Source organism: Agelaius phoeniceus, chromosome 20 (genome assembly GCF_051311805.1).
Source record: "Agelaius phoeniceus isolate bAgePho1 chromosome 20, bAgePho1.hap1, whole genome shotgun sequence".
NCBI classification, from domain to species: domain Eukaryota; kingdom Metazoa; phylum Chordata; class Aves; order Passeriformes; family Icteridae; genus Agelaius; species Agelaius phoeniceus.
The window spans coordinates 97,566-123,242 of NC_135284.1; the positions used below are offsets into that span (position 1 = coordinate 97,566).

At 38.1% G+C, this 25,677-nt stretch overlaps 1 protein-coding gene across 4 annotated transcripts in view; it reads right to left on the reverse strand.

Annotated features, from left to right (window-relative positions):
- Positions 1-1,699: 1,699 nt before the first annotated feature.
- The window catches only part of PITPNM3 (PITPNM family member 3), a 36,197-nt gene continuing 12,219 nt past the window's right edge, over positions 1,700-25,677 (reverse strand). For 2 of the 4 annotated variants that reach the window (XM_054647095.2, XM_077188525.1), the window contains 17 exons: positions 24,678-24,785; positions 23,409-23,485; positions 21,191-21,426; positions 19,999-20,188; positions 18,707-18,826; positions 17,881-18,062; positions 16,412-16,581; positions 14,727-14,897; positions 13,472-13,666; positions 12,555-12,703; positions 10,817-10,933; positions 10,002-10,118; positions 8,702-8,850; positions 7,529-7,678; positions 6,516-6,699; positions 6,001-6,129; positions 1,700-5,614 (listed from right to left, as the gene is read on the reverse strand). In XM_054647095.2, the coding sequence (XP_054503070.1) occupies positions 5,306-5,614; positions 6,001-6,129; positions 6,516-6,699; positions 7,529-7,678; positions 8,702-8,850; positions 10,002-10,118; positions 10,817-10,933; positions 12,555-12,703; positions 13,472-13,666; positions 14,727-14,897; positions 16,412-16,581; positions 17,881-18,062; positions 18,707-18,826; positions 19,999-20,188; positions 21,191-21,426; positions 23,409-23,485; positions 24,678-24,785 (2,753 nt within the window). In that variant the 3' untranslated portion in view covers positions 1,700-5,305. The remainder of the gene's footprint in view (positions 5,615-6,000; positions 6,130-6,515; positions 6,700-7,528; positions 7,679-8,701; positions 8,851-10,001; positions 10,119-10,816; positions 10,934-12,554; positions 12,704-13,471; positions 13,667-14,726; positions 14,898-16,411; positions 16,582-17,880; positions 18,063-18,706; positions 18,827-19,998; positions 20,189-21,190; positions 21,427-23,408; positions 23,486-24,677; positions 24,786-25,677) is intronic. The other 2 variants (XM_077188527.1, XM_077188526.1) reach the window with 2 other exon arrangements.

Here is a 25,677-nt window from a genome sequence, read left to right on the forward strand (position 1 = left end):
CTGGGCTGTATACCAGTCATCCAGGTATAAAACTATCTTTCAAACTTGCTATCTGTAAATCATGTTTCAGTGTTGCAATCTCTAATATACCATCTCCCACCATGTCACATTAAACCTGCCTCTCTCTTTTTCCCCTCCTATGTTCTATACGTCCATACAAATGACAAATGAACTGTGAAATTCATCTCCCCCAACTCCCCAAAATTCCATTCAGTTTCAAGGATAGCTTATTGAGATTAATACAAGTAGATGGTAAACTGTAATAATCTCTGATTGGGCTTGACCTAAAACGAGTGAAAGAGCCAACACATGGCTTCAATTCCAGTGTCCATGCACATGATTCTAGCTGTTCCAGGCCTTATTTCTGAAAAACAAATATTTTCATCCAGAAAAATGTGTTATTACTTCCATTCTTTATGGGGGTTTTGAATTTAGGCTTATCTATAGGAACATATCGTTACCTTGAGTGACTAAACATAATGGAAGTCTTAATTACCTTCACAAACCCACAATTTCTGCTTAAGCTTTCAACACAGACCATGAGGAATCACTGCTCTTAGAGAAGCTGAGAAGGTAGGCTGGAAAGTTTTGTGTGTATAGGAATTCTATCCTGTAACAGCTCCAGATGAGGATCAAAGTGCCACTTTCTCCCCTGAATGCCTGACATGAACAATTCATCGCAGAAATCTTGAGTTCAGATGCCACAAGTCAATCTCTAATCAGAAAAATCATAAAATTGTGGTGCATAATTGTCATCTCTCCATTATCAAGCCAATGAGTTTACTAAAAAGATATCCATGCTCCAATCAGCTAGTCCTATGATGATGTACTCACCTTTCTGCAGCCTAGATGGCAATAGGAAAAAAAAAAAAAGAGGAAAATCCTACTTGTTCAGTAACAACTGTTGTACCTACACATTTTAAAACATAAAATACCTACTGGTTTCAGGTATTGTTTTAAATGCTTATAAAAAAAGCTTTTAGCAAGTTTAAAACAGAAATGGTATAGAAAGAAGGGAAAAAGTTTTCCCTCTCTAAATTTATTCCATAAATTATACTAAAGATTCCATGATGATACTATAGATCTAAGTGTTGAGGATTTGTTCAATACACGCATTAGTAATGTCCTGGCTAAAGAAAGACTGCAATGTATAAACAGGACAACTTGTTCACTACTAATGGTAAACAAAGGCTATTTTGCAGAATACTGGGGCTTCTGAAAAAAAGTCTTTGTCCTGCATAAACCAGGGTGTGTAATTTTTTTCCCTCTAGTTTACTGATAATTCCACTTCTACATAATCAGTGAAAGTTTTAGCTGTTTGGAAGTGACTTCCCTAGGTATAGAGGAAAAAGTGAAGTAATCTGTATAAATTAAGACTAGTTTAATGTAAACAAATAAAAATGACAGCTCTCATGAACCCCAATGAATAAGGATTACCAGTACTTTGTCATTTTTACACCTAACAGAATTTTATGCTGAATAGATACAAACCATGCCACAAAACTAAACAGGAATACTTTGGTCGAGCAAAAATCTATACCAAGAGCACTAGTGTACGCAAACAAAAATGTTATTCAGAATAAGCAGATTTGGATTAACATCACTATTCAATTCTGCAATCTATACAATGATATCGTGTTCCAAACCTACCTAGCTAGACAACAAAATTGAACAGACAGCCACTGTTGCTGTGTTTGAGTTGGTTTTGTTCTTTTTTTTTTTTTTTAATGTGTATTGGTTACAAATTTGCTGTGAAAGCAGAACCAAAACTAGTGTCTTCCAGTAGCTATACACACATACACACAGACAAAACCAAAACACCACAGCTGTGAAGGTGTGTTTTCACAATATCTCAAATAACTCTACCACTGCTATTAATCACAGCCATTTTTTACAGTAATTTAAAATGGATCCATATCAACAGGACAAAGAAGTAAATGCTTCCAACTGTGGCATACTTGTACTGTACCCTTAGTATCCACTGGACTAACAATTTTGCATTTTACAATTTCATTTATGCTTCCTCCATTCAGCACGCTAAAAGAATGTGCTTTTCTGTTACACACTGGAGGCACTAAACAAAAGATGGTGCTGAAACAACTGATGAATGTAATGTATGTTCTGTGGGCACACCCACCTGACTTCACTGTCCCTTTCCCTTCTGTGTATGCTAAAACACTTTCATAGTCTGTGTAGTTTAAGTTAAGTGCTGACTGCACAGAAACTGCAGCAATGAGGACTTGAAATCAAGAATAAGATGACTGTAGGATCAAACTTACCCTCAGCAAATGGCTTCCTAGGGGACTGATCTTCCATGAAAACGCAAGTGGAACTGAAATCCAATTGCAAGCTGAATGCCTGTGAATGACTGGATGCAGTTCCATGTGGACAAAGCGTGTAACTAAGAAGCCTGTGTCACTATTTTGCCAAAGTGCACAGCTGGAGTGTGGGATCACAAGATAAACCATTCTAGCCATGAGCAATCAGCAGTGCTGGAATTATGCAAATGCCATATAAGCTCTCATAAATTGTATGAAAAAGTTAAAGGAAGAGTATTTTCAGCTTGATTTTAATACCATGTGTAGAAACTTTGAAATTGTTACCACACTAAATCATATACGCACATGCACGCACACACACTTGTTTTACTGCTATTAGCTCCTAATATTCTTAAGGGAAGCAAGCACAGTGACTGCTGTAAAGGTGACCCAGCTATTAATAGAAATACACAAAATCGGAGTCTTGATGACATGAAATCCTGTAAAATGACATTATGTCTCCAAGAGTAAAAGACAGCCCTTTATAACCTAGGAGATTTTTCTAACCTTGTACTTAGACACTATTTCCTTCAATACAGTCACAGAATTACACACAGATCCCTCTTCTGAAAGGAAGTAGACCTTTCTACTACAGCAATTGAAAACAAAAAAATAGGTTTTCAAGTCTCTTGGGTGATAGAGGTAGATGGCTAAAACAATGGTAGCTTTGAACAGGAATAGCGATTACAGTCAGGAGACATGCTAAACAACATCCAATGATTAAAAAGAACTATTCGATCAATCAATTTAGACCCCTCATCAAACTTAACATTTTCCTATTAAGTTCCTCTCACAAGCCTTGTATTCCCATGCCTATTTAAAACTAACAAGCAGGAGTGTGCTAACAGTAAATTCACTAGAAGGAGATGGAGGCTGGTGCACCTGTGCAACCTCTTCATGGTGCAAACCAGAGAAGAACCAGACTATGTGACTAGAATTAATACATGCAGTGGGCTGAGACAGAACATGGAATAATTCCTCCAACTTCATGGGTTCAAGAACTATGATACTACTGGGAAAGCATTTGTAAATGCTAAGAGTGTTTCAATGTAGTTTGCAAGCTATCTTTCATTTAGCTTTTGTAGCAACAGCACAAAACCCTAGCCCCTTGTAATGTATTTACCTGCTCCCAAAGAGTGTTTGCTACAAAACATTTTACATCTTTCCTTAATCTTCAGCAGAGATAACCGCTTCCCCTAAAGGAAGCAATAGGAAAAAAAAAAAAACCAAAACAACCAACTACTGATGTGCCAGAGATATTTCAGGAAGTTTGAAATAGGTAGCTGACAATCTTGCCAAGTAATGTCTGAAAATATAAATCAAACATCTCCACTTATAACCTATTTTGCTGCCTCTTAAGGCAAAAGCTACTCTCTTACACCATTCCAAAAGTCCACTGAAACTTCATGGTTAACAGAAAGTACTGACTTACTTTACTTCTGCACTGTCTCAATAGTTTTCCATTGCATTTATTGTTTTACATGTTAACTTTCAAAATCATTAACCGACTTGGTGAGTGACTCTGTCTGGTCTAGCAAAACCTGAAAGGGGGATGGAGAGGCACCACACCATCTCTACCCCAATTCCCTGAAATAAAAAACAAACAACAAACCTGAAAAAGGAATGTTCTTTTGACTTCAAGCTTTCTCAGTGTCAATAGTATGTTTTTAACTCTAAAAAAAAGGGGGTAGGGGGTTTTATGTGCACTTGTAACTTCATTGTAGGTTTTAAAACATGCGTCAGTTCAGTCATTAAAATTCTCTTGATGAATTTCCATGGAAGTATCTGCATGAAGAATCTGCAAACTGCTACTATGTTAAAGTAACTATAACGCTCTAGAAATATTACTACTTAGGGAAAACATCACACATTTTACTTCTAGTAAGTCCATTGAGAGATCAGAGAGAAATTTAAATCAGCAGAGAAATGTCTATGTGGCACCTGTATTTTTGCATGTCCACTCTTTGAAGCTCAAATGCTATAATTCTGAATGCTACAGATTGTCTTAATGCAGAAGTTGCTGTTAAGCATGAGAAGGTAAACAATTTATCAATTTACTTAATTAGTTTTTTCCCCTCCAGTGTAAATATTCTAGTTCGAATAATTAAAAAGCAATTGCTCTGAAGTTTGCAGATCACTTGGTAAAACGGTTTCTTTTAGCTTGCCCTCTTAGGATCTGACTCTCGGACTGAGATCATCAGAGCCATCTTCTTTGGAGCAGTCCACACAATTTTTGCACAGTCATTGAGTTCCACAAACAATGTGATCTTTGTACAGTTGCACACTACTTTGGTTACAACAACACTAACTGTGTTCAAACTGTGGCTGACATATTTAGTTTTAACATGAAGTTTTTATGTTTGGTTCACAAGTGAAGTTCTCACATTTATTTGTCCAGCGCCTCACACAAATGAGAGTGCCCATGTTGGAGTCTGTTGACCAACACTGTAGGCTGAAAGGAAACCTTGGGTTTAAGGCACCCAGAAAGCATCTTGTTGTAGAAGTCCTAACCACCTGTTATTGTAGCTTCTGCTGCTGCTTCCCTTTTATCACTTTTATTGAAAAGTGAAGTGGAAACAGACATGACTACTTAATGTTTAAAGTGTAAACCTCCTCTGTAACCTGCAGGACCTACCCTTGATGCTGGTTTGGGTGCAGCTAATTAGCTGATACCACAATCCTTCTGAGTAAAATCAGTATCTTTTCCTCTTACTGCACATATTATATTTGTTCCCAAAAATAACCTGTTGCTATTATGATAAAACTTGTGATAGTTTTAGATTGTTTTAAACTTCCCCAATAAACATGATAAGAGGAAAAGACTGGAAGTGCCCCAGTTGGTGTAAGAAGGCAGATTTCAGAACAGGGAAGACTCCAAGGTACAAATTCCTGTCCACTTCTCTTAATTTGGAGCTGCCTAAATACTACCTTTCAGGCATGCCTACAAGTTTTATGGGGTGCACCCAAAATCTACAGTCCCAATCCTCCTAGGGAATAGATTCAAATTTGTGAACTCCACCTCGAACCCAAGCAATGGAAGGAAAATGCCTCTCATGATCTTTGTCTGATTCAGGCTGGCTCTGAGCACGCTCTGGCTTGGGGTTTAAGGAAGGTGGGTCAGGTTGCTGCACAGACATAGTCCTGCGGAGGTGGTTTCTCTTGCGCAAAAACTCAGGCTGCGAGTGGAGGCCAAAGCTGCCTTTTCTCAAGATCATCCGAGAGTTGTTTTTTTTGGGTCGTGAATGGAGACTGAACTCCAGCGAGGCCAAGTGGGCTGCATAACCTTCACTGAGGAACTGAAATAGGAAGAAAAGAAGGGAGTGACAAATTACTGCTGCCTTGACCAATGAGTGCTATGAGGTATTAAGTTTTGGTCACTGGCATCCCAGTTAGACACCTACAAAAATACTAATACTCCTCTCCCCTCAATTTTTTTTTCAAGTGACCCATTTCATTTTGTCATTCAGAAATATGCAATGCATGCACTTGTAGATACAACCTGCAACCACTTGATTCTCTTTACTATTCACCCTTCCAGAAAATGCCTCATTTGTAACCCCAACTGCCTTTCTTTGAAATACCGTTGCTGCTTTGTGTATTTGTAAGTTTGCACATGCATTCACTTGCATGCATTGCCTTGTCTTCCCTAGGACTTCCTGACTGAATAGCAAGAGTTACTTACTTGGCACTGTGCCTGGTATTTCTTTGTGGATCGTCCAACTATGTAGATCTGGGATGGCGACAGAGCCAAGACACTGTACACAGAAATATCCTTCATGGAACCATATGCGGCACAGATTTTGATGTGGCACTGAAACAAACATTACTTCCAAAGTGAACGCACTATTGAACACCACGCAACTACAAGGCTGGTGCTTGATTTACAGTAAAGCAGCATATGAGTTCCCTGTTAACAATTTCAATTTGTAAACCCCAGAAAGCTAAATCAATCTGCCTGCATGTGAGCAAGAACTACAGCTATGTGCACAGGAAAGGACAAGCAGGTGATCTACTGATTTGTCATGATTGGAGGTCCCTTTGGATGTTTTATCAGCTTTCCTTACTCTTTTAAAAGTGAGGAGTGGCAAAAAGACTTTGTGATGTTCAGTAAGACTTACTGTTCAGAAAGGAGGGAGATCTCTACTGAATTGCATTCCCTGAAAAGAGGTTTTAAGGCTACAAATAGGTTTCTAGTACCTCTTGCATGAGATTCCGGAGAAAAATGGTCTTTTGTCGCAGTGGGTCATGAACGAGTCCATCTGAGAAGAAGATCATCCCTTGTGGGAAATTGTGTTGGGACAACCATGAAACCACACGCTGTTTCTGCATATCTGGACGGCCGGTGATATAGATAATCAGATATCCCAGGTCCTGCCAATGCCTGTCAGAAGAAGCAGTTAAATTATATAAGTGCAGAAAGAGCAACAATGCTCACAGGTCAGGTCAGCATCTTTTCTCAGACCAGTTAGAAGTCACATGAAGTCCTTCAACAAGTGGAAAGCAGCATGCCTAAGTCTCTACTCCAATCCAGAAACTAAGTAATAATGTCTACACCTTGGGGGAGATGGAGGAAAGCAAGAGACATTAATATACAAAATATTATCTAAAATATAAGAGCCATTCAAAAATATACTTAGAATAAACCTTGCAACACATCAGGTACTACTACTTTTGAAATCTTTAATGAGATTTCCTGTCATTTCAGCTGTAAGGAATGGAAACCCTTGAAAACTGACACTTTACATTCTCATGCAAGTTCCAAAATGAGAACTGCCTTTTCCCATCCAGGCCAACATTAACAGACCTGCAAGAATGAATTAAAAGGCCTTTTCATTTTTCCTCCAAAAAACATTCTTGCATTCATGGCACCTGATATTTTTTAAGTACAAATATGTCCTTATTTGAAATTAGTGAAACACAAAATACACATGGAATCATTATTAACTCACTGCACACGCTTCAAGATCATATTCCCAAGAGGCAACTTTTTGTCTTTAGGCAAATTAAACTACAAATTTCAATGTAATCCACAGCATTCTAATATTTCTCTGAAATTCAGGCAGATGTGCTGTGCAAGAAAATATAGAAATGTATCTGCAGAGAATCTTGGCCCTTAGAAAATTGCTGTCGGTTTAGTATAACAACCCTTTTTCCTTTCTAGTGTATTCAAACAGAAAGTCAGAGATGTGAAGTGTTCAAATCTCATTTACCTGACAACATCAACGGCCCCCGCTCGGACTTTGGGGTCACTTCCCATAATTGAAACACTTGCTGCAAAGGAGCCATCAATGCTGAACACAACACATTCCATTCCTCGGGGCAGTACAGTCAGGTAACTTGCTGCACTGCTCTGGTCCCCTCTGCAGAGTCAAAGCAATAAATTAATTTAAAAAGCAAAATGTCAGAATGTATTTTCTGCATGTTCTAGTTAAGATTTGAAATTAGATCTTTCTAGACCTACAGCTGTAAGAATCACTGTCAAATATGGCTTCTGATTTCAGTCTTATGTGGGACAATCAAAACTAACACTTTTAGGAAATAGTTTTTCAAAGAGACATTTGGAAGCTGATCTTAATAAGAAATCACATGCATACAAATAACCAAAAGAATTAGAAAAAAAGCCCCGCAAAACACCTTGAAGTACTCTTAATTACTACTCAAACTTTCTCCATAAGCTTAACAATTTGTAATATGGACATTAGCCACCCTCTATTCTTGCAAATATCCCCCCTTGCAATGGGAATGCCAGTTGAGAAAAGTAAAAAACAAAAAAACAAAAGCACCAAACAAATAAAACAAAAACAAACAAACAAACAACCGAAAAACAATGCAGGCATACATCACTCTTGTCATGGAAAGACATGTGAAAACCATTTTCCCCAAGAGAATTGGATGTTAAAAAATGGATACATGACAAGGAAATCCAAAGCTCTTCTCATACCATCACCTCATGTTTCCTAAAACCTGTAATCTAAAGACCACATAAATGTCTGGTGATGAAGATTCCTACAAATATGTGCTCACAGCCTAATGAAAAGAGGGCAATTTATTTTATTCCTCTTTGAAACTTACTCCTGCACTCTAAATCTTCATTTTTGAATATAATTTTATTTGTGTTTCAGTAACTATTTTCTTGAATTGATTGCCTTTTTTATTTAACTGAGGTAAAACATTTTCTTCCTCTCAAGCTGCACTACATGGGACTGTAAGCTGACTTTGGACTTTGTTAACTGGTGGATAACAACACATTCTATTTCAGCTCAATTCTCCTCATTGATTTAATCTCCCAACCAGGGATTCAAATGACGTTTTTACTCACTTTTGAAGTTCCTTCCTGATCACCACAACCCATCACAGCTTTAGTTCCAGTTTGGAGTTATTACCTGACCACCATTTTGATGGGATACACACCAACTCTCAGTCTCTTCTGTTCAGGTATATTGTAGGATATTCGTCCACTGCTGTTGGATATCTCTGTGTCAAAATACACCCACCTACCCGAAGATGGTTCAGTCATTATGAAGATATCCACCTGCAAAACCAATGAAACAGTAATCTAGTGTGATAGTCAACAAAACACCCCCTATGTGCAAGGCCTGCCAAGCCTAGATAATATTAGTATCTCCAACCATGTCTGGTAGTAAAAGCTTTCAAGGAAGTTTGAAGGAACTTCATTAAGAACTTCAAAGAGAGTCCTCTCAATAAGCAAATGCTTTCTAACATACAAGAGTTTATTGTCTTCATAATTTAAAGCCCTGATCTTAGCACTGCACATGTCAAACATAGAGGTCAGAAATTTGGGAAGAGCCCTAAACTAGGAAAAAGACAATTTTATCTTGCATAGCTATATTACCTTTTCACACACTAAACCTACAAAAAAACCTCCTGCATCTGGTTCTTGAGACAAAATCTTTCTCAAATCATAATCTCGCCTACAACCAAAACAGTTCAAATTATCAAAATATTTAATCAATATGGTTTTCTTCAACTGAAATATTTAATCAAAATTAACATAAACTATATTAAAAACTTTGCTAGACCTGAAACAAGCCAAGTGAAGCCTACGTGCTTCAGTTTTGCCCTCAGCTCAGCAGCACTGCTCTCTTAGTTTGCTTAGAAACTCCTACAATCTCAGTGAATATGAAAAAATGTGCTCACTTGATGCTTGGCTTTATTAGCTGTAAGCCTGGCTTCTGCAGGCAGTTTCAGGAATGACTGTTTCAATTGTGTCACATTACTACTAATTTCTAAAACTAATCTTTACTTGCCCATGTGTAAGATACAGCAGCCACCTAGCTTCTAGAATGCCTATTCTTTTATCTAGTTGTTTTACCTGGATAGGATGATACATGTTTTTTTTTTACTGCTTTGTCAACTACTATAAAATCCTTTTTCCTTCTTCCTCGGAAAGTTAATTGTCTCCAGTAGGTGGTACAGCTGGATGGCCGATTCAGAAACCACTGCACACTCACCACTAACCACTAACCAAAGGAGATACCCATAATCAGGTAAGAGAGATGAGAGCTCAGAAACAGGTCAGCCATCAGTAAAGCCCACTTTATAGCATATTTCTGCCTGAGTAGTAGGGGGTTAGTGACATTTCCCCTCACTGTAAGGCCTTCTCTGACATTGTACATGTGTGCCACATTCAACAACTAAGAAAATGGATTACCCAGACTTCACCTTTTCACCTGTTAAAGCCACCATGTCCAGAGGTCCATACATAAAGCGCCCAACCAGTACCTGAGGACCATCTTCTGCTGCAATGACATCATTAGCTCGGTGATTAGCAGTCACATTCTGAAATAAGAGCAGAAGATGAGAAGGGTATGGTTCATTTTTGTCACAAGGCTGCTGTCTCTATTTTGTTATGAACAGTGACACAGAAACACAGTCCTGGGCAGTATGTCTGAGGTACATGAAGCGCAGTGCATTCCCATTTCAGCTGGAGCCTGATTTCCACTTATGGTGGGTTTCTGAATAGACTTTCTAGAGAGAATACTCAGAACGACCAAATAAGAGAGAACATTTGAGAGAAAGCCAATTCTTTTTCACTTCAAGTGGTGCCACAGAGCCACATCATTATGCACAGGGCACATGCATTTTAACTGACATTATTAATTGACTTAGCACCTGAAGAAATTAGGAAATATTTCTGCTTGGCTTATGGATTTGTCTAGCATAAAAGAAAGCTCTTTGCATAATGGAAACTTAGGGCCTGTCTGTTATTTAAAGAAAGAAATATAAGAATTAAAGAATAAATATTAAAGAAAGAAAGAAAGACTTTCTCCCAACATGAAGTGATAAACCAAGATGAAATTGCTCATATTCCCTAACCATTGATCTGCTTGCCTCTGGATTAAGTCATCAGTTTTCAGCTCTTTAGTGATATTCAGTTATGTAAACTCTTACTTGGGGAGATCAAACTCCATTTAAATTTCTGCCAAACTCATCTTCCATCTTCCATGGCTGCCATATATATTCAGTGTTAAACTTACCCTCAATTTGACATGGGTCCTTTTGCGTAGCCATTTTTCTCGTGGATTGGATGGACTTAGTGTTTCTGGATCCAGGTTGTCATTTTCCTTGAAATTTACATTTTCATACCTCATCACCTGAAATTATATTAAAATTTTAATAAACAGCTTGAGGCCTGAGGAGTCCTGGTACTTGGCAAAGAAAGAGAAATTACACTGCTGCCCCAATTGAGTGACACTGCAGAGGCAAAAGCACAATGGAAGTAGAGTGGTAAAGCCATATATTCACAAAACCTGCACAGACAAAGAAACTGCTTTCACTCTGTTGCCCAACACTTAATTTCAAATACTTATTGAACAGCTTTTCCATTCACAGCAGAGCCTGCACATGCCTCCAGAGAAACAGTGACAACATTAGGATGGTATCAAGAGACAAGTCACATTGTCTTGATTATGGTCTGCAAAGTCAGTAAAGCAGCATAAAACCACAGAAGCATTTTTAATGTCCTTTATGTGGCAGACATCAGGTTCCTGACTTCATCTATATTGATTTTCTACACATCTACTCAGAGAAATGCTTCTTATCCCTTTTGGGTATAACTACTTCAGTAGCTGATAGGTAGGGACCCACAAGGACCCACTGAAGTCCAACTGAACTTGCAGAACCTTATTATGTCATACACATTCTTACAACCTAAACATCATACATTACCAAGAAACTTTCATGTCCAACTCAGATTTCAGGACACAACCTACAGAATTCAGAATCTGGGTGTGGGTTAAACCACATTTCAATTGAAACCAGAAGCCCTGTCTCACTGAAATCTGTGGGTTGTACCTGCAATCACAAATAGCTATTTTGAATGAGAAATACATTAGCAAATTTTTCAAGTTGAACAGCTGGTTTTCTGTGCTGAAGTTCTACAATCTCAGTACCTTTGCTAAGAGAGTGATCTAGAACTCTTTCAAAAGATGTCTTATATGAAGTCCCTTGAGTAAAATCATGCTGCAATCACAGTCAGCAAAGCAGCTGGTTTACAACAAATTACAGCAGTGTTGAGAAGTAAGCATGGTTTTTAACAAATTGGCATAAATTCTATTCACTAGAGGTAATGTGCAGGCAATATATGCACCCACAGGGCATTCAGGAGCCAGTAGTCTTATTCTTAACCCCCAACAAGGGTAGAAGGTCCAGACTGTATTGGAACTAACTAGTCCTTTATGTAGAGCTGTAAGCTCACATACAGCTTTAGAGATATGTTCTAAATGCTTGAAAGGCTTATTAAATTCTAAAAGCTGTAATGCGCTTACAAGATAGGAAAGTGTCCTGTAAAGGAGAGACTCGACTTTCTTATGGAAGCAGTACTTTCAAACTGGTTTACTATCAGATTTGTGCTAGGAGTTTGATACTTAACAGGGAAAGATATAATTATGTAAGGCAGGAGGTAGCCTATTCCTTCAAAACCAGGACAAAATTAATATATAATACAGGATTAGACTGATCTGGGGCACAGGAGGGGTGAGACATGCATAAAGGCACAATATTACTGGTCACAAAGTCAGCAGTGCTAATGGTGGGCTCACTGTCCCCTTTACCTCTCCAACAAATCCAGATCTGTCACTCCTAAATGCACTTGTATGTGATGCATCCACACTTAGCCACCTAACTGACCAAAAGATTTAAAGACTGACCCTTGGAAAATGCAATTAACAAGCACAAGGTTATCTGTTGCAGAGAGAAAAAAAAAAGATCAGTTACCTGTCTTAAGATGAAGGCCACAACATCTGTTGATTCCCAATAGCTGGCATGAAAGAGGTGTGGCAGGGCCACCGTTGGAAAGGCTGTCAGCACATCTGGGCAATACAAGGCATAATCTATTCGTTTTGTTCCCCACCACTTTGCAGTAACTACAAAAAATGAAACAAAATAGCATAACATTTTTATATCAATAAATTTCTTGCTGTCTTCATTTTAAGCTAGATAATGGAATCACGTCTTCTGCTTTCTTAATCTTGATATTTTAAGTCTGTTAAATATCTATCATTCACAAAAGTACAGTTTTTACTGACTGCATCATCACCTTAACTGCCTAACATCTAAAGAGTTCTTCTGGGTCCAAGTTTTGGGAAGCAGAAATCACCTCAGCACGATCCCCACTGCTTTCTAGTCCATGGAAAATGTACAGTGAAAGATTATTACTTTTATAATCATGTTATAGGGTAAGAATTGCAAATGCCTCCTGAACAGTGATGCAAATATTGAGAGAAAGAGAGATACATACATACAGACATATATACACACACATGTGACTATAGTCCATAGCAGGACAATATACTGATTTATAGCACTTCTAATTATGAGTAACAAATCTTATTTGCCTATGCTGCTTCATGCCTAGAACATGATCATAAACCCCTGTTACTATGAAACTCCTGTGGCTATTTATGAATAACACCATAATATAAAACTGACTTATTTTCTATTACTTTATCTATCTAATTACAAACAGAAAAGAAAGATAACTTGTGTTATGTAAAATTGCAGAAACTTGGGCTATTCTCATTCTCCCCAAATTCCAAGCAGATATATTTTCTTTTCATAATCAACTTTTTCACAGAAACAGTGCAAAGGGAAAGGCTGTTGCCATATCCAATAGCACAGGGCACTTCACTCACTGTTGGTGAGGCATGCTGATGGCAAGCTTTCAGTTGACCCGGAGTTTTCACTGTTTGTGCTGGCCAAGCTCAGCTTTCTTGTTTTCCCTTGTGGTTGATCAGATGTATTTGGAGATCCAGGACTCTCCTGAGAGAAAGGTATGTTCAAAGAGCTATTCTCAAGGAACAGACCACTGTGATTGTGGAGAGCATCACCTGCAGGTTACAAAAGTGAAAATAACAATTAAAAAAAAGGATGCACACCATGGTTTTGAAACTTTTGCATCCGTGTATATCTTATTTCCTTATTTATTCATTTATTTTTAAATATAGGGCTAATGAACGTTTTCCTGAATAATATCTCATTTCATGCCCATGGATGAAACTTCCTCCTTCAGAGTGTGAATAGCACGACACAGCATGACTGCATGGAGAAAGCACACACCCTACTGCCATGAACGTGCAATGGCAGCTGGGTGCTTTGGGCCAGGATCTTCCAAACTGGGTAGTGATGCTGGGATGCTACTTTAGTTCACACTCAACCCTACTCATTTTGAAGTAATTTTCTGAAAACTACATAGTCCTGGGAGTCTGTGATATTTCTCTGGTCCTCTTTCTGACATGAGCAAAATGTTCTTTTTTGTGTAACGTGACAAGTCAAAGATACTTCATGCCTATATGATTTTACCTTATTTTCTATTAAGCCAAAAAAGCACAATTCCTTCTACTAGCACCTTGCTCATCCACCCCTTCCTCTTTCTTCCCCAAAAATCAATCCATTTCTCTTTGGTTTTCTTTTCCTCGATTTAAATCTTTATTACCAACATAACTATTGCTTAGTAATCCACCCAGGAGAAATGCAATCAAGACTGCTCAGTAGTCTGATTTGTCCTAGTAGATATCTACAACAAACCAACCATAAGTGACCAAAAGAAACAACATATGAAGATCTAGGCAAAGGCCAACTAATTGAAAAAATAAATTGTTTAAAATGATAGTCAAGGACATGGAATTTTCCAAGTGATACTTCAACTAGAACAGTGGTATCGCCTTCAAACTCCTCTTTAACACAACTAGTATCACAAACCTCATGCATAAGAAAAATTTTCCTTAGTAATTTTTGGTTCCACACTTGCTAAGTATGCCTGTGCTACTCAGTCCCAGAGTTTGTTTTTAGCATGCTGGCACATTGCTATTTCAAATTCTCTTGAGCTGTATAAGGAGAGAACATTTAAGAGAACAACAGGAATGAGAGCTATGAAAACAGGCACTATACCTAACTGGTGAGATCTTCCATCCCCTAGTGGGTATCTCTGGTACCGTGGGACACTGAATGGAGGAAGAAGATGGAATCTTTTCTCCAACAATGGTTCAAGTCTGCAGGCAGAGGGGTCAGCAGAGTGAAAGAAGCTGTAAACTTGGCTGCAGGCTGGTCGGACCTGGCATACTTGGATGAGAACAAGACAGAGAAAAAGAGGCCAGTATTGCTGCTTTACAAATTTCAAAGAGTCTGTGCAGAAACACAGTTAACAGGGTTTTCTGCAAACTCCAGATTAGCACACAGCTGGCCAAATTGAATTGTTTCTTATTTCATATGTAAAGAACATTTCACTGCACAGGAGTTTAAAGAGACATCACAATCAGAAATGCAGGCACATATGAAATGTAAAGAGCAGCAGAAGAGAAACAGAAGGAAGTGAGAAATGAAAAAGAATTTTAAAATCCTGTAAATACATTATTGAGCATTATAGCTGTGATGCTCAGCACTTCAAATATATACCAGCAAAACAATCTGATGGGCTTTTGCAATCCCGAGGACTTAAACCTAGGGGATAGCAGAACCTTCCCTTATATTATAAAAACTAATTCTAACAAAACAAATAAATACATCTGAATTTTACTTGTCACATTTTCAGGTAACTTTCTACCATTTATTTCAGTAAAGAGGGCACCTTACTCTTCTCAACTAATTTCCAACTGTCTGCATGATAGATTTAAATTTGTCTGTTTTCCTCTCAACAGTGTCACAATTATCACTTTACAATGGGATTCTTTTATCATATGCACCTCTAAAGACTAATTATGCTTCAAGTAGACACTGCTCACCTCAGAATGTGTTTGAAATGCCCATCAGTTGAGCTGCTTTCAAAGCATATTCCTTTGCAGAATATTCAAGGAAGAATGGAAGTGAGAGCTAATTTGAAGAAAATAGTTTAAAATCCTAGTAATTAACATGAAATTTTCCTTTCAAAGTGCCCGGAGGGTAACAGAGCAGAGACTGTGGAAAGGACTGGCTAGGAAAAAAAAAAACCTTGGAGCTCTGAGTTGTTGTCTCTTCTCATTATTGCAACAGATTTTCTCCCTCACCTGTTAATAACTGAATGCATCATTTCCTATAAAGATGCTGCACTACGAAAAGCTCATACCATGCAAAGAGACAAAGCATGTGCTGAATAATGAAAAGTAAAGTAATCTTTTAACTGAAAAACTTAAAAATTCCAGATGCTTTAGAAATAAAATTTAAAAAATCCTCTATGTGTCTGATCAGTAGGCTCTGTGACTAGAGAGGAAGAATGGCTCACAAGCAACACACCCAAGGGCCAAACCCACCCGCGAAGCCAGACATGAACAAGAGGTAATGCTGAACCAAGAAGAGATGTCATTTTTTGGTATTGTTTTCAAGGACTCATCCTTGGTGAAGTGTGAGCTTCATGATGTATGACACTGGGTATATAATTAACAGCAGAACTTAAGATACACTTTTTTAAGTGAGCAGTGACCTCCCTAGAGCAATCCTCATCACCTCAGTACCTACCTACATTAACATTACCATCTCTTAAAGGAAGAAAATTACCTCAGTCCCTGACTTTAACTAGGCTCCTTTGTTTTCCTCCTTGTTGTGTGAGCCTCTTTGTTTACAAAGGTCTTTATGCATCTTGCATTTTAACCCCAAGAACTTACCATCCAGACCAGGCAGAACTGTGCTCCTCATGGCCAGCACCAAACCAAGCGGTGATCCAAAAAGGAAGAAATCAGACACCTCAAATTCAAATCGGCCCAGGTTTACTTCTGAGAAACTGGAATCCACGGGAGGAAGTTCTGCACCATCTTTCAACACGCTTGAGTGGATGCTGAACAAATAAAATATTGAATCAAAAATAATAAAGAGGGCATTCAGAAAAAAAGAACAGTACCAAAACAAGATACTTAGAAAGTTCTAGCAAATGGCATTTAGATCCAAGCCTTAAAATTGTAAAATGATACTGCAGTATAGCAGCCATGATTTTCAGTGTGGCTATTCAGTAAATTTACTGCCTTCAACAATGCAAGAGTTTCCTGCAATTATTCTACACAATACTTGGTAAAGTTTTGCAAGGACCATGAATATTTAAGTTTACTGTTTTAAATATAACACTGTATTTCTCCTATAAAAGTTCCTAAAAGTGACTGACCAAACAAATCTTCATGTTTTCAGTTGCAGACAAGAGAAAAACAACCATTCTGTCTCAGAGGAAAAACAATCTACAACACATTGATATCCAGAAAATGCAATGGTTTCAAAATAAATGCAGAATAGTCAAAGAAAACAAAGGAAAGGACATTCCATCACAGCAAGACTATAGAATTACCTTAACCTGCTACTAAGAAAAATGCCAGACTTGAAGTAAAGCACAGTAGTAAGTCTGCACTATACTCAACTTGAGCAGAACTGAAACTTCAACACACAGTAAGTCTAGCTCCTCTGCATCACTCACAATGAAATACAGGAAATAGGAAGATAGATAGAGGAAACAAAAGCCTGAATAGTTCAGGTAAGTAAAAAATCAAATAGCTTAGAACCACCAGGAACAATGAGACAAAGGGAATGGTTATGTTCTCATCCCATGTATATCAAAGGTTTTTTAGGATAAAGGAAAACTAAGTTAACTTCTCCCCCCAGTTCCCTCCTCATTTAAGCCAAATGTTTATGCAGGGCTTTTTTTCTGTTGTTGTTTTAAAGCTGATCTGAATAGCTTATAGATCAACGGGAGCACCTAAAGCAATCATCTCACTAGAGAATAATAAAAGTCCTGAAAGTGAAGTCAGAGGGATTGTTAGAAAGAAATAGGTAACAGAAATTTACAATTATCAAGTATTCACTCATCTTGTTTTGAGTGGGCTGTACTGAAAAAATAGAACTTTGTGCATTCATTTTTGCATGTTCAAAACCCTCACAACTGAATAAAGATCAAATAAAAAACTCTCCAGATGTGAGTATGTTCATACTAGACCCACTAAATCCATAGTTTTCTTTGAGGGAGAGACAAGAACTTTAGGCAAACTTCCAGAAACATACCACAAACAATAACAATGCCTCTATGCTCTGCTGCTAGCAGGTTCCTTTCAATGGCAAGCCCACTTCTCTGACTCAGTCATCAGGCACTGGTTACCTGGACAGGAAGGCATGATGCTGGGTTATGGTATCACACTCGTAAGTGGATGAGTCACTCTGCTTCCGAGGCAGCTGTGGCCTTTGCTTCTCATCCTCCAGGATTCCCGAGATGTCAATATTGCTTTTGCTCAGGTGTTTGCTGTCACCCAGACTGGAGTCCTCTGCTAAGAGTGGATTATCCTTCAGAAAATTAACAGAGCAAAGGGAAGATTTAGACAGATAAAATACAAAGAGCTTATATGAAATGCCTGCATTTATACATATGATCTCACTTAATCCAACTGGGGAACGAGAGGCTGGAGAGCAGCCACGCAGAAAGGCACCTTGGAGGTTGTGGTCAATAGCAAGTTGAATACAACTCAACAGTGTGCCCTGGCATCCAGGAGGACCAACTGCATCTTGAAGTGCATCAGGCACAGCACTGCTAGCCAGTTCAGGGAAGGTGACTGTCCTACTATGCTCTGGCGTGGCCACACTTTGAGTCCTGTGTGCAGTTTTGGGCACCACAATAACAAGAAAGATAAAAAAGCTATTAGAAGGTGTCTGAAAGAGGGCTATAAAGATGGTGAAGGGTCTGGAGGGGAAGCCATATAAGGAAACAGTTGAGGTTTCATGGCTTGTTCAGGCTGGAGAAAAGGGGACTGAGGGGAGACCTCATAGCAGTCTATAGCATTCTCATGAGAGGAAGCTTGATACATGGGTAGAATCCCATTCTATCATGGTAATTTACCAAATCCTTAAATTTCTTCTGGTTTATATGAAGCTGATTTCCTCCATGGAATGCATCTATGGGGTTTCAGCTCTGTGTATTTTTTTCTTTTCACCTGGATGCTGTTGATGCTTCCTCTCCTGCTACTGTTCCGACTCTCATAAGTTGTATTAGAATTATAGCAGATGGCATCAAAGCCCAAAATTCCTCCAATGCAGTCACCTATAAGACACACCTGAAAAAAAGATTTCTTTTTTTAAGATGTAGCAAGTGTTTTCAAAAGAGACAAAAAGCATCACAGTACTGCAGAAAAGTTTCTATCTTACTTCTTCCCCTTGTTACTGGTTTCTACACTTTGGTTTATATTGCAGCTACCTTTTTCTACTTTCTTTTATCACCAGAAATATGCCCTATGCAAAGAATATCTGTGCCAGGAACTATTTTGATGAGTGGGAGTTAATTTGTTCCACATACAATATAAAATCAAAAAAGGCAATCTCTGATCTAATGAACTTGGAATGCAAATTGATAGAAGAGACAAAAATATTATAGGAAAGATCCACGTAGGGATATGATATTCAGTCAGTACAGGGCTTATCTAAGGAAGAAAGCAAAGCACTTTAGAGAGCACAGAGAAGTCACTTGCATTTTAATTGTGCTGGTAGCTGATGGTGAAAATTCTGTGGCACATACAGAGGTCAACCAGTAAGTACAATATATTATTTGTAAACCACAAGAGAGAAACTTTTTTGTAGCTTTGCCAAGGAAAAAAATCATAACACTAAAGTTCTATTGAGAAAGTTTTCATATTATTTTTGTAACTGGTATCATTCTTCTTTACATAATTTCACCTTTCATAATGTTCTGTCACTGCAGCTGGGCTGGTTTTATGCTTTAACCAAGAACAGTTTACTGTGCACAGTAAAAATGGCTTACAACCAAATTATAGTCTAAAAATACTGATATATCACAGCATAATCTTATTAGTGCCATGGAAAAGAATTTGTGTAATAAGACACATGCTTCCCTTCAAAGTTCACACTGTACTCTATATTAAATGTATTTCCTTTCTTTTTCTGAAGTGTGGAGGTCACTGTACTTAAAAGAAGTGCATGTTTCTGGCCATTGTAGATGGCCCCATTACAAAATAATATCAGTAACTCACATAGGGTATCAATATCATATTTCTATGTAAATCCACGTGAGATAATGCACAGGATTCCAAAAGTGTCTGTCTTGTGCTGGACACAGAGAAGGCATTTTGTGTATATGATCCCATGCTAACATTCATTCATCGTATTTGTAGTGTCCCACACTCATAACTCAAACCCCTCAACAAAATGGCTTAAAACCAAACAGCCTTGCTCTGAAGAAATTTTACTTTGATGTAAGAGAAAATAGTCCTACCTGTCCATTAAAACCAGCCCCATCAGTAGATTTGAGAAACTCATTATAAACTTGATTGGCTCTACTGATCACCATGGCAACTGCATCCTGGTACTGAGGAGATGAAACAGCCAGCAAAGGCAAGGCAGCCAGTGGGATGTGGTCTTCACTGCTGCTGAGACAGCTCTCATCATAGCTGTAGGGATTTAGGCTAGAAAAGGACATGTTATCATCAGGAAAACTGCAAGAGGCAGCGCACAGCATTAGAGAATGAGAAATTACTAACAGAAATGGGTTGGGCTACTGCAGTTCACAATAAGCAAACACAGCAAGGATCATTTTCTCAGAGAATTCAATTCCTTAGAAAAACCAAAGCATTACTGCTTCAGGTGAATGGGATCACACTAGAAGGCATTTCTGTAGTTCAACGCACTTGATGCAATTGTTCTACATACAACTAGACATAATTTTAAATGGCAATGACATGATTACATTTCAGCTTTTGTTCCCCCCCATATAATAACTCACTGCACCAGAGAGCAGAATCCAACCATCACAATGGAATAGTTTCCGAGAACACAATGACAGGTGTATTGTTCAAAAGCATATTAAGACATTTTTCCCAGTGTCCAATGTTTTCAAAAAGATGAAACAAAGCTGCACACGATCTGAAATCATGAGCTTCAAATGTAACCCTGGGCACTATACTGAAATAAAAATACTGTAAAAGCAAGTATCACTTAAGGAAGCCCCAGACAAAACCAAGAGAAGCAACTCTTTGCTTAGAAAAACAGAAACCAAGAAAATCTGATTCTCTTCTCCCCTCACCAGAGTTCAGCAGTTAATCCTGGTTTGCACTTGTAGAAGAATTGATGCAGGAGTATGTGTTTCTTTCATCTTTCTCTATCGTGCCATTTAAAATACTTATGTCATGGAAAGTAAGGTTACTTCAAAATATTCTCTCATTCAATGACTGAATTTCAAGACTGAAAAAGCAGCTGAGGAAGAGCCACTTCTGAAGTGGATACATCCAATAAAAATTTATTTTAAAACAAATTAATCCACTTTGAAAAGGATGAAAGATCGCTGCAAGTCTTCCAGTCAGCAGAAGATTAAGAATGAATCACAAAATTTCATTTTGAAATATATAGATCACAGAAAACCATTCAAAACCACAATGCATAACCAACACTGGGAATGCAAATCAACTTACCTGGAAACAAGAGAGAAAGCTGCTGAACAAATTGCTGGGCAGGGAACAAGTCTCATTAAGATGTGGCCCAAAGAGGCAGGGAAATGGGCTCGGGTCACTTTCTCAAACACAGAACTGAAGGTGTTGATGTCTGCCAGCTTGCTGCTGTGGTCCCCACTTCCAGTGTCTAATATGTTCCCCCCATGTAGGATCAAAATTAACACATGAGTTTTGCAGTTCTGGTGTTGAACTCCTTCCTGTGAGAAAAACACGAAATAGGAAAGGAGGAGGCATTTTTACAGGCTTTGTTAGTTTACCTGGTGTCAACATTAGCAGTGATTTTTTTTTTCTGCCACCCCCATCGTGATAATTTTTTGATATTTGCTTTCACTGGAGTGGGTGGGGGCATGTGTGTGCATGTGTGCATGTCCTGTGCTCCATTTAATTCAAGTATGTCTGAATCATGCAGAGCCCACTATGCTCTGACACAAACTCTGTGCAGCACAGATGTAGGTTTCAGATCAACAAAGATTAAGACAGCTTTGTGTACATCAGAAGTTACTTTAAATACTCTGAGATTGGAGAAAAAATTCCAAACTCCACAGGCAGCATAAGTTATTATCTGTCTAGGTATCCTAGTGATTGCTTAATTTACTGGCAAGGTTCTCATTCAAATCATCACAAGTCCAAAAAAGACAAATTCCTCTATCAATGAAAACATTCAGCAAAAGCAGATGATGCAGTTATCTCAGGCTTTTGAGACTGGTAGCTTCTTATTAAAATGAAAGACACTTACTGAAAAAGTAAAAAAAATGCATTATTGCTGATATCCATAAAATTCACAAACAAATTTATGAATATGTGAATAGATGCATACACAGACAATAATCAGCATGCTTTGTAGATAACCAACATGTTTCCTGCTTGAAACCAGAAAAGCATTTTGAATGTCTCACAATTTCACCTTTTTTTTCCTCTTTACCCCTTGATATTCACGTGCACTCCAAGAACTCAGTAATACATGAAAAGGTTAGATTTTTTTGTTGTTAAATCTTGACTGCTATTTTCTTCTTCACTTTGGATGACAGGATTCCTGAAGATTTCTAGTTCCTGACCAAATATGAACACACTGTAAAAATAACAGTAATGTTTTTTGACTAAGGATCATTTAATGCTAGATTGGGTGATTTACTCAGAATCAGGCAATGTTCTGGACAGTTTATTCTTAAGTTCTGGAATGAAAGAAATTGATAACTTTAGCACTTGTATTATGGTGACAGAGAAATGGCCGAAAATGAGAAAATTGTAGGTTATTCCACTGTCTCTGTTCAGCCCATGAATTTTAGTATCCAGTAAAAGTACTAATTCTGAAGGCTTTTTGCTGACCTGACTTGTAACTGCTTAAATACAGGAGAATCATGTAAGCATTTTTCAGGTTCCACTTTTCCATGCACCAATTTACAATTTCCTTCTCCGTAAGGTTTCATTCCAGTTTTCAGAAGAGAAATTTAATTCCCTTTAAAAGCTAAATATAGTTCCTTCCATGGACAATGTCTGCTTGTAAATAAGCACCACCGCTGAGGAGTTGATGAAACTGAAAGCTTCAAAAAGAAAAAAATCAAGTGGGTCAATATTGCTGAAGTCAATGGTATGAGAAGTCTCTCAGCTGAATTTAACTGGTATCTTTTACAGGAACACTCAAAGAGAATAAAATTAATTTGTCTCTCAGGAGTAGCTCAGCCATGACTTAGACAGGTGGTCAAGGACTAATTGACTGCAGTCAATCAATGACTGTCATCATTTTATGGGGGTTGTAGGACTGAGTTCTTCAAAAATGGTAAAGTAGATATTTCCATTACCTGTCCTATGTGTGGACAGAGGACCTGAATCAGTTTTCTGGAAGGACCACTCGTTGAGATTCTTTCCTGCTTCTAAATAAAGGCAATTTTGTTACTATCAAACTCATGACTGCTGCTGAATCTGCTTCACAAAACCTGCATTTCCAGTCAAGTACTAAGCAGACATAATAATTTTTCTTCAGAAAACTGAGTCCTATTTCCATGTAAGTATGCAATGTCTAAAAATCTTGTGACGATTTTCAGTGAGTACATGTGCACCTACTAAACAAGGGAAAAACACACTAAGGCATCAGATGAGTTTACAGTTACATAACACAATATGAGAGTACTTCCACATGTCTACTCCTTGAAAATCAACTTGTTTTAGGAAACAATCTCACCTCATTGTCCTCATGTATTTCAATACTGCCTTGTGCAGGGAACCTTTGTTTTCTTAAAGAGGTTCTATATAATTCACCTGAAAGGAAAAGAGACATATTAGTCATATAAATATTTGTCTGTTACATCTTTTACAGACATCTGTGGAGGTAAGGCCCATTTCTGATTTCAAGACAGAAAGTTCTGTTCACAGGAAACCCTGTCGACAAACAGAACAAAACACGTTCACCAGTGATTCAGACACTAAGCAAGTTCTGCATCTCTAGCTTTGCCTGAAGTAACTTGTTGCCCTGCCTCTTCAGGTGGAGTACATCAGATCTCAAGATCACCACAAGAAGAAAGCCAGATGAAAGGAAAAACACTGAGTGATTCAACATCCTAAAGCAGGCATGAAAGGCATGGGTTTGATACATGACCAAAAAAAGAAAGTTTGTACCCTGAATCTAGAAGACAATTCATATGACCACTCCTAAACTTCTGAGATCATGAGGTAAAGTTTGAACCCATACTAAGAATCAAGACAGGTCCTCTGTTTTTTTTTATTACACAGACCATTTCAAATATCCCTAATATTTTGCCATGCTAATTAGGGAGAGATTTAGAGGGGAAAAAAAAGAAAAAGAGAACTTGTGTTGGCTACAAAGCATAAAGGGGTGATAGTCCCAAAAGAAAACTGCTATTTCCATTATCACGCTCTCATGAGAAATGATGCTGTTTCTTGCCATCTGCTTCACTATTGCTAGCCCTTCATAATGACAAATCTGTCATGAGAAATATGTTCACATGAAGGCTGTGACATATGCTTTCTATTAACAAATGAGAAAGAATACTGTAAATATACTGCAGATGCAGTTTTGCAGACTGCACTGTTTATAGGAAAATAATGGCATGCATCACTGAGTCCAATCCTGCTCTGAAAATCACAGCATGAGATAGTTCCTGTGTTAAGTTCCACAGTTTCTTCATTGAATGAGTCTTACACATACACATGCCACCAGATCTCATAAGTTTCTACTACAGAGCACAGGAGAAGAAAAACACACAGGATTTAGCTGCGGATCTCAACTCAAAATGCTCCACAATTCCAGTTAAAAGACCAGGCGAGATGGAAAAAAGTATGATTTCCAAAAGGGAAGGAGTTGGCACCTAGTGACAATGTGCTTATGAACAGAGCTGCAGGAATAAAGAACTGACATTTCACTGTGAACTGCTTCAGTAGTCAGATGTTTTTGTTAACTCTTAAGCATTATGTAACACAAGCTAAACATTACCTTGATTTTCTTCAAGCTTCCCAATTGTTTCTATCTGCTCAACAAGGTCATTTGAGTTCCACTGGCTCATGCCTATGAGAATAGCATTTTTTCCTTCCACCATCTCTTCTGTAAGAGGAAAAAGAACAGAATAAAAAAAAAGAGAAAAAAGACAGGGTGAGAACTAGTAACCAAGAGAGAAATAAACACTCATTAGAACCCCTAATGGGAACATGTAACAGGTTATGCAGGACTATCCAGGAAAGCTTCTTGCCTACTCATATGCTTTTTAGCAATCCTATATGCTTCACAGATTATATGCAGGAAAAACATGGAAAAGAGAGGACTGTCTGAATCTTTCCTCTCTTGAGCAGCCACTGCAAAACAAAGTCAATAATAATCACTTTGAATGTTAGAGTAGTTGGCTGGTTTTGGGGTTTTTTTATTAAACTTTTTTTATTAGAAGAACACTGCCAGGTGTGTGCAGCAGGCACGAAGACCAGTGAAAAGAACTGAAAACAAATGAGAGGGCTGTTATGGAAGACTCTTTTTTTCAGCTTAAAGGCTGTGGGGCAGGCATGTGGGGAGATCGGTATAGGGGTGTTTGCCTGTCTGCTGTTGAAGTCTGATAAAACAGCCAAATGGGAATGTGCAGGCTTCTCTGAGCAGCTTTTCAAATCTGAGGAAAAAAAATGTTAGTCAACCATGGAATTTCATATTCTGACAATTTTGTGATGATGTATTCAGCTGTAACTTTCATCTTCTGTGATCAGAGGTATGTTGCAGTTAAATTATAAGGCAGTTTCCTGCATCAAATATAATTTTACATGTTGACACTGTAAAATTCCTGCCTAACTTATGGCATGTCACATGGAAAGCAAGAAACAAAGGAAAGCCAGGCAATATAAAACAGTAAAATATTACTTCTCCCTCTCCATATGGATTTTACTGAATTAAGTAGTTAGCCATGACAGATGAATCAACAGTCAAAACATGTACAGCTGTTTCATCTCAAACACAG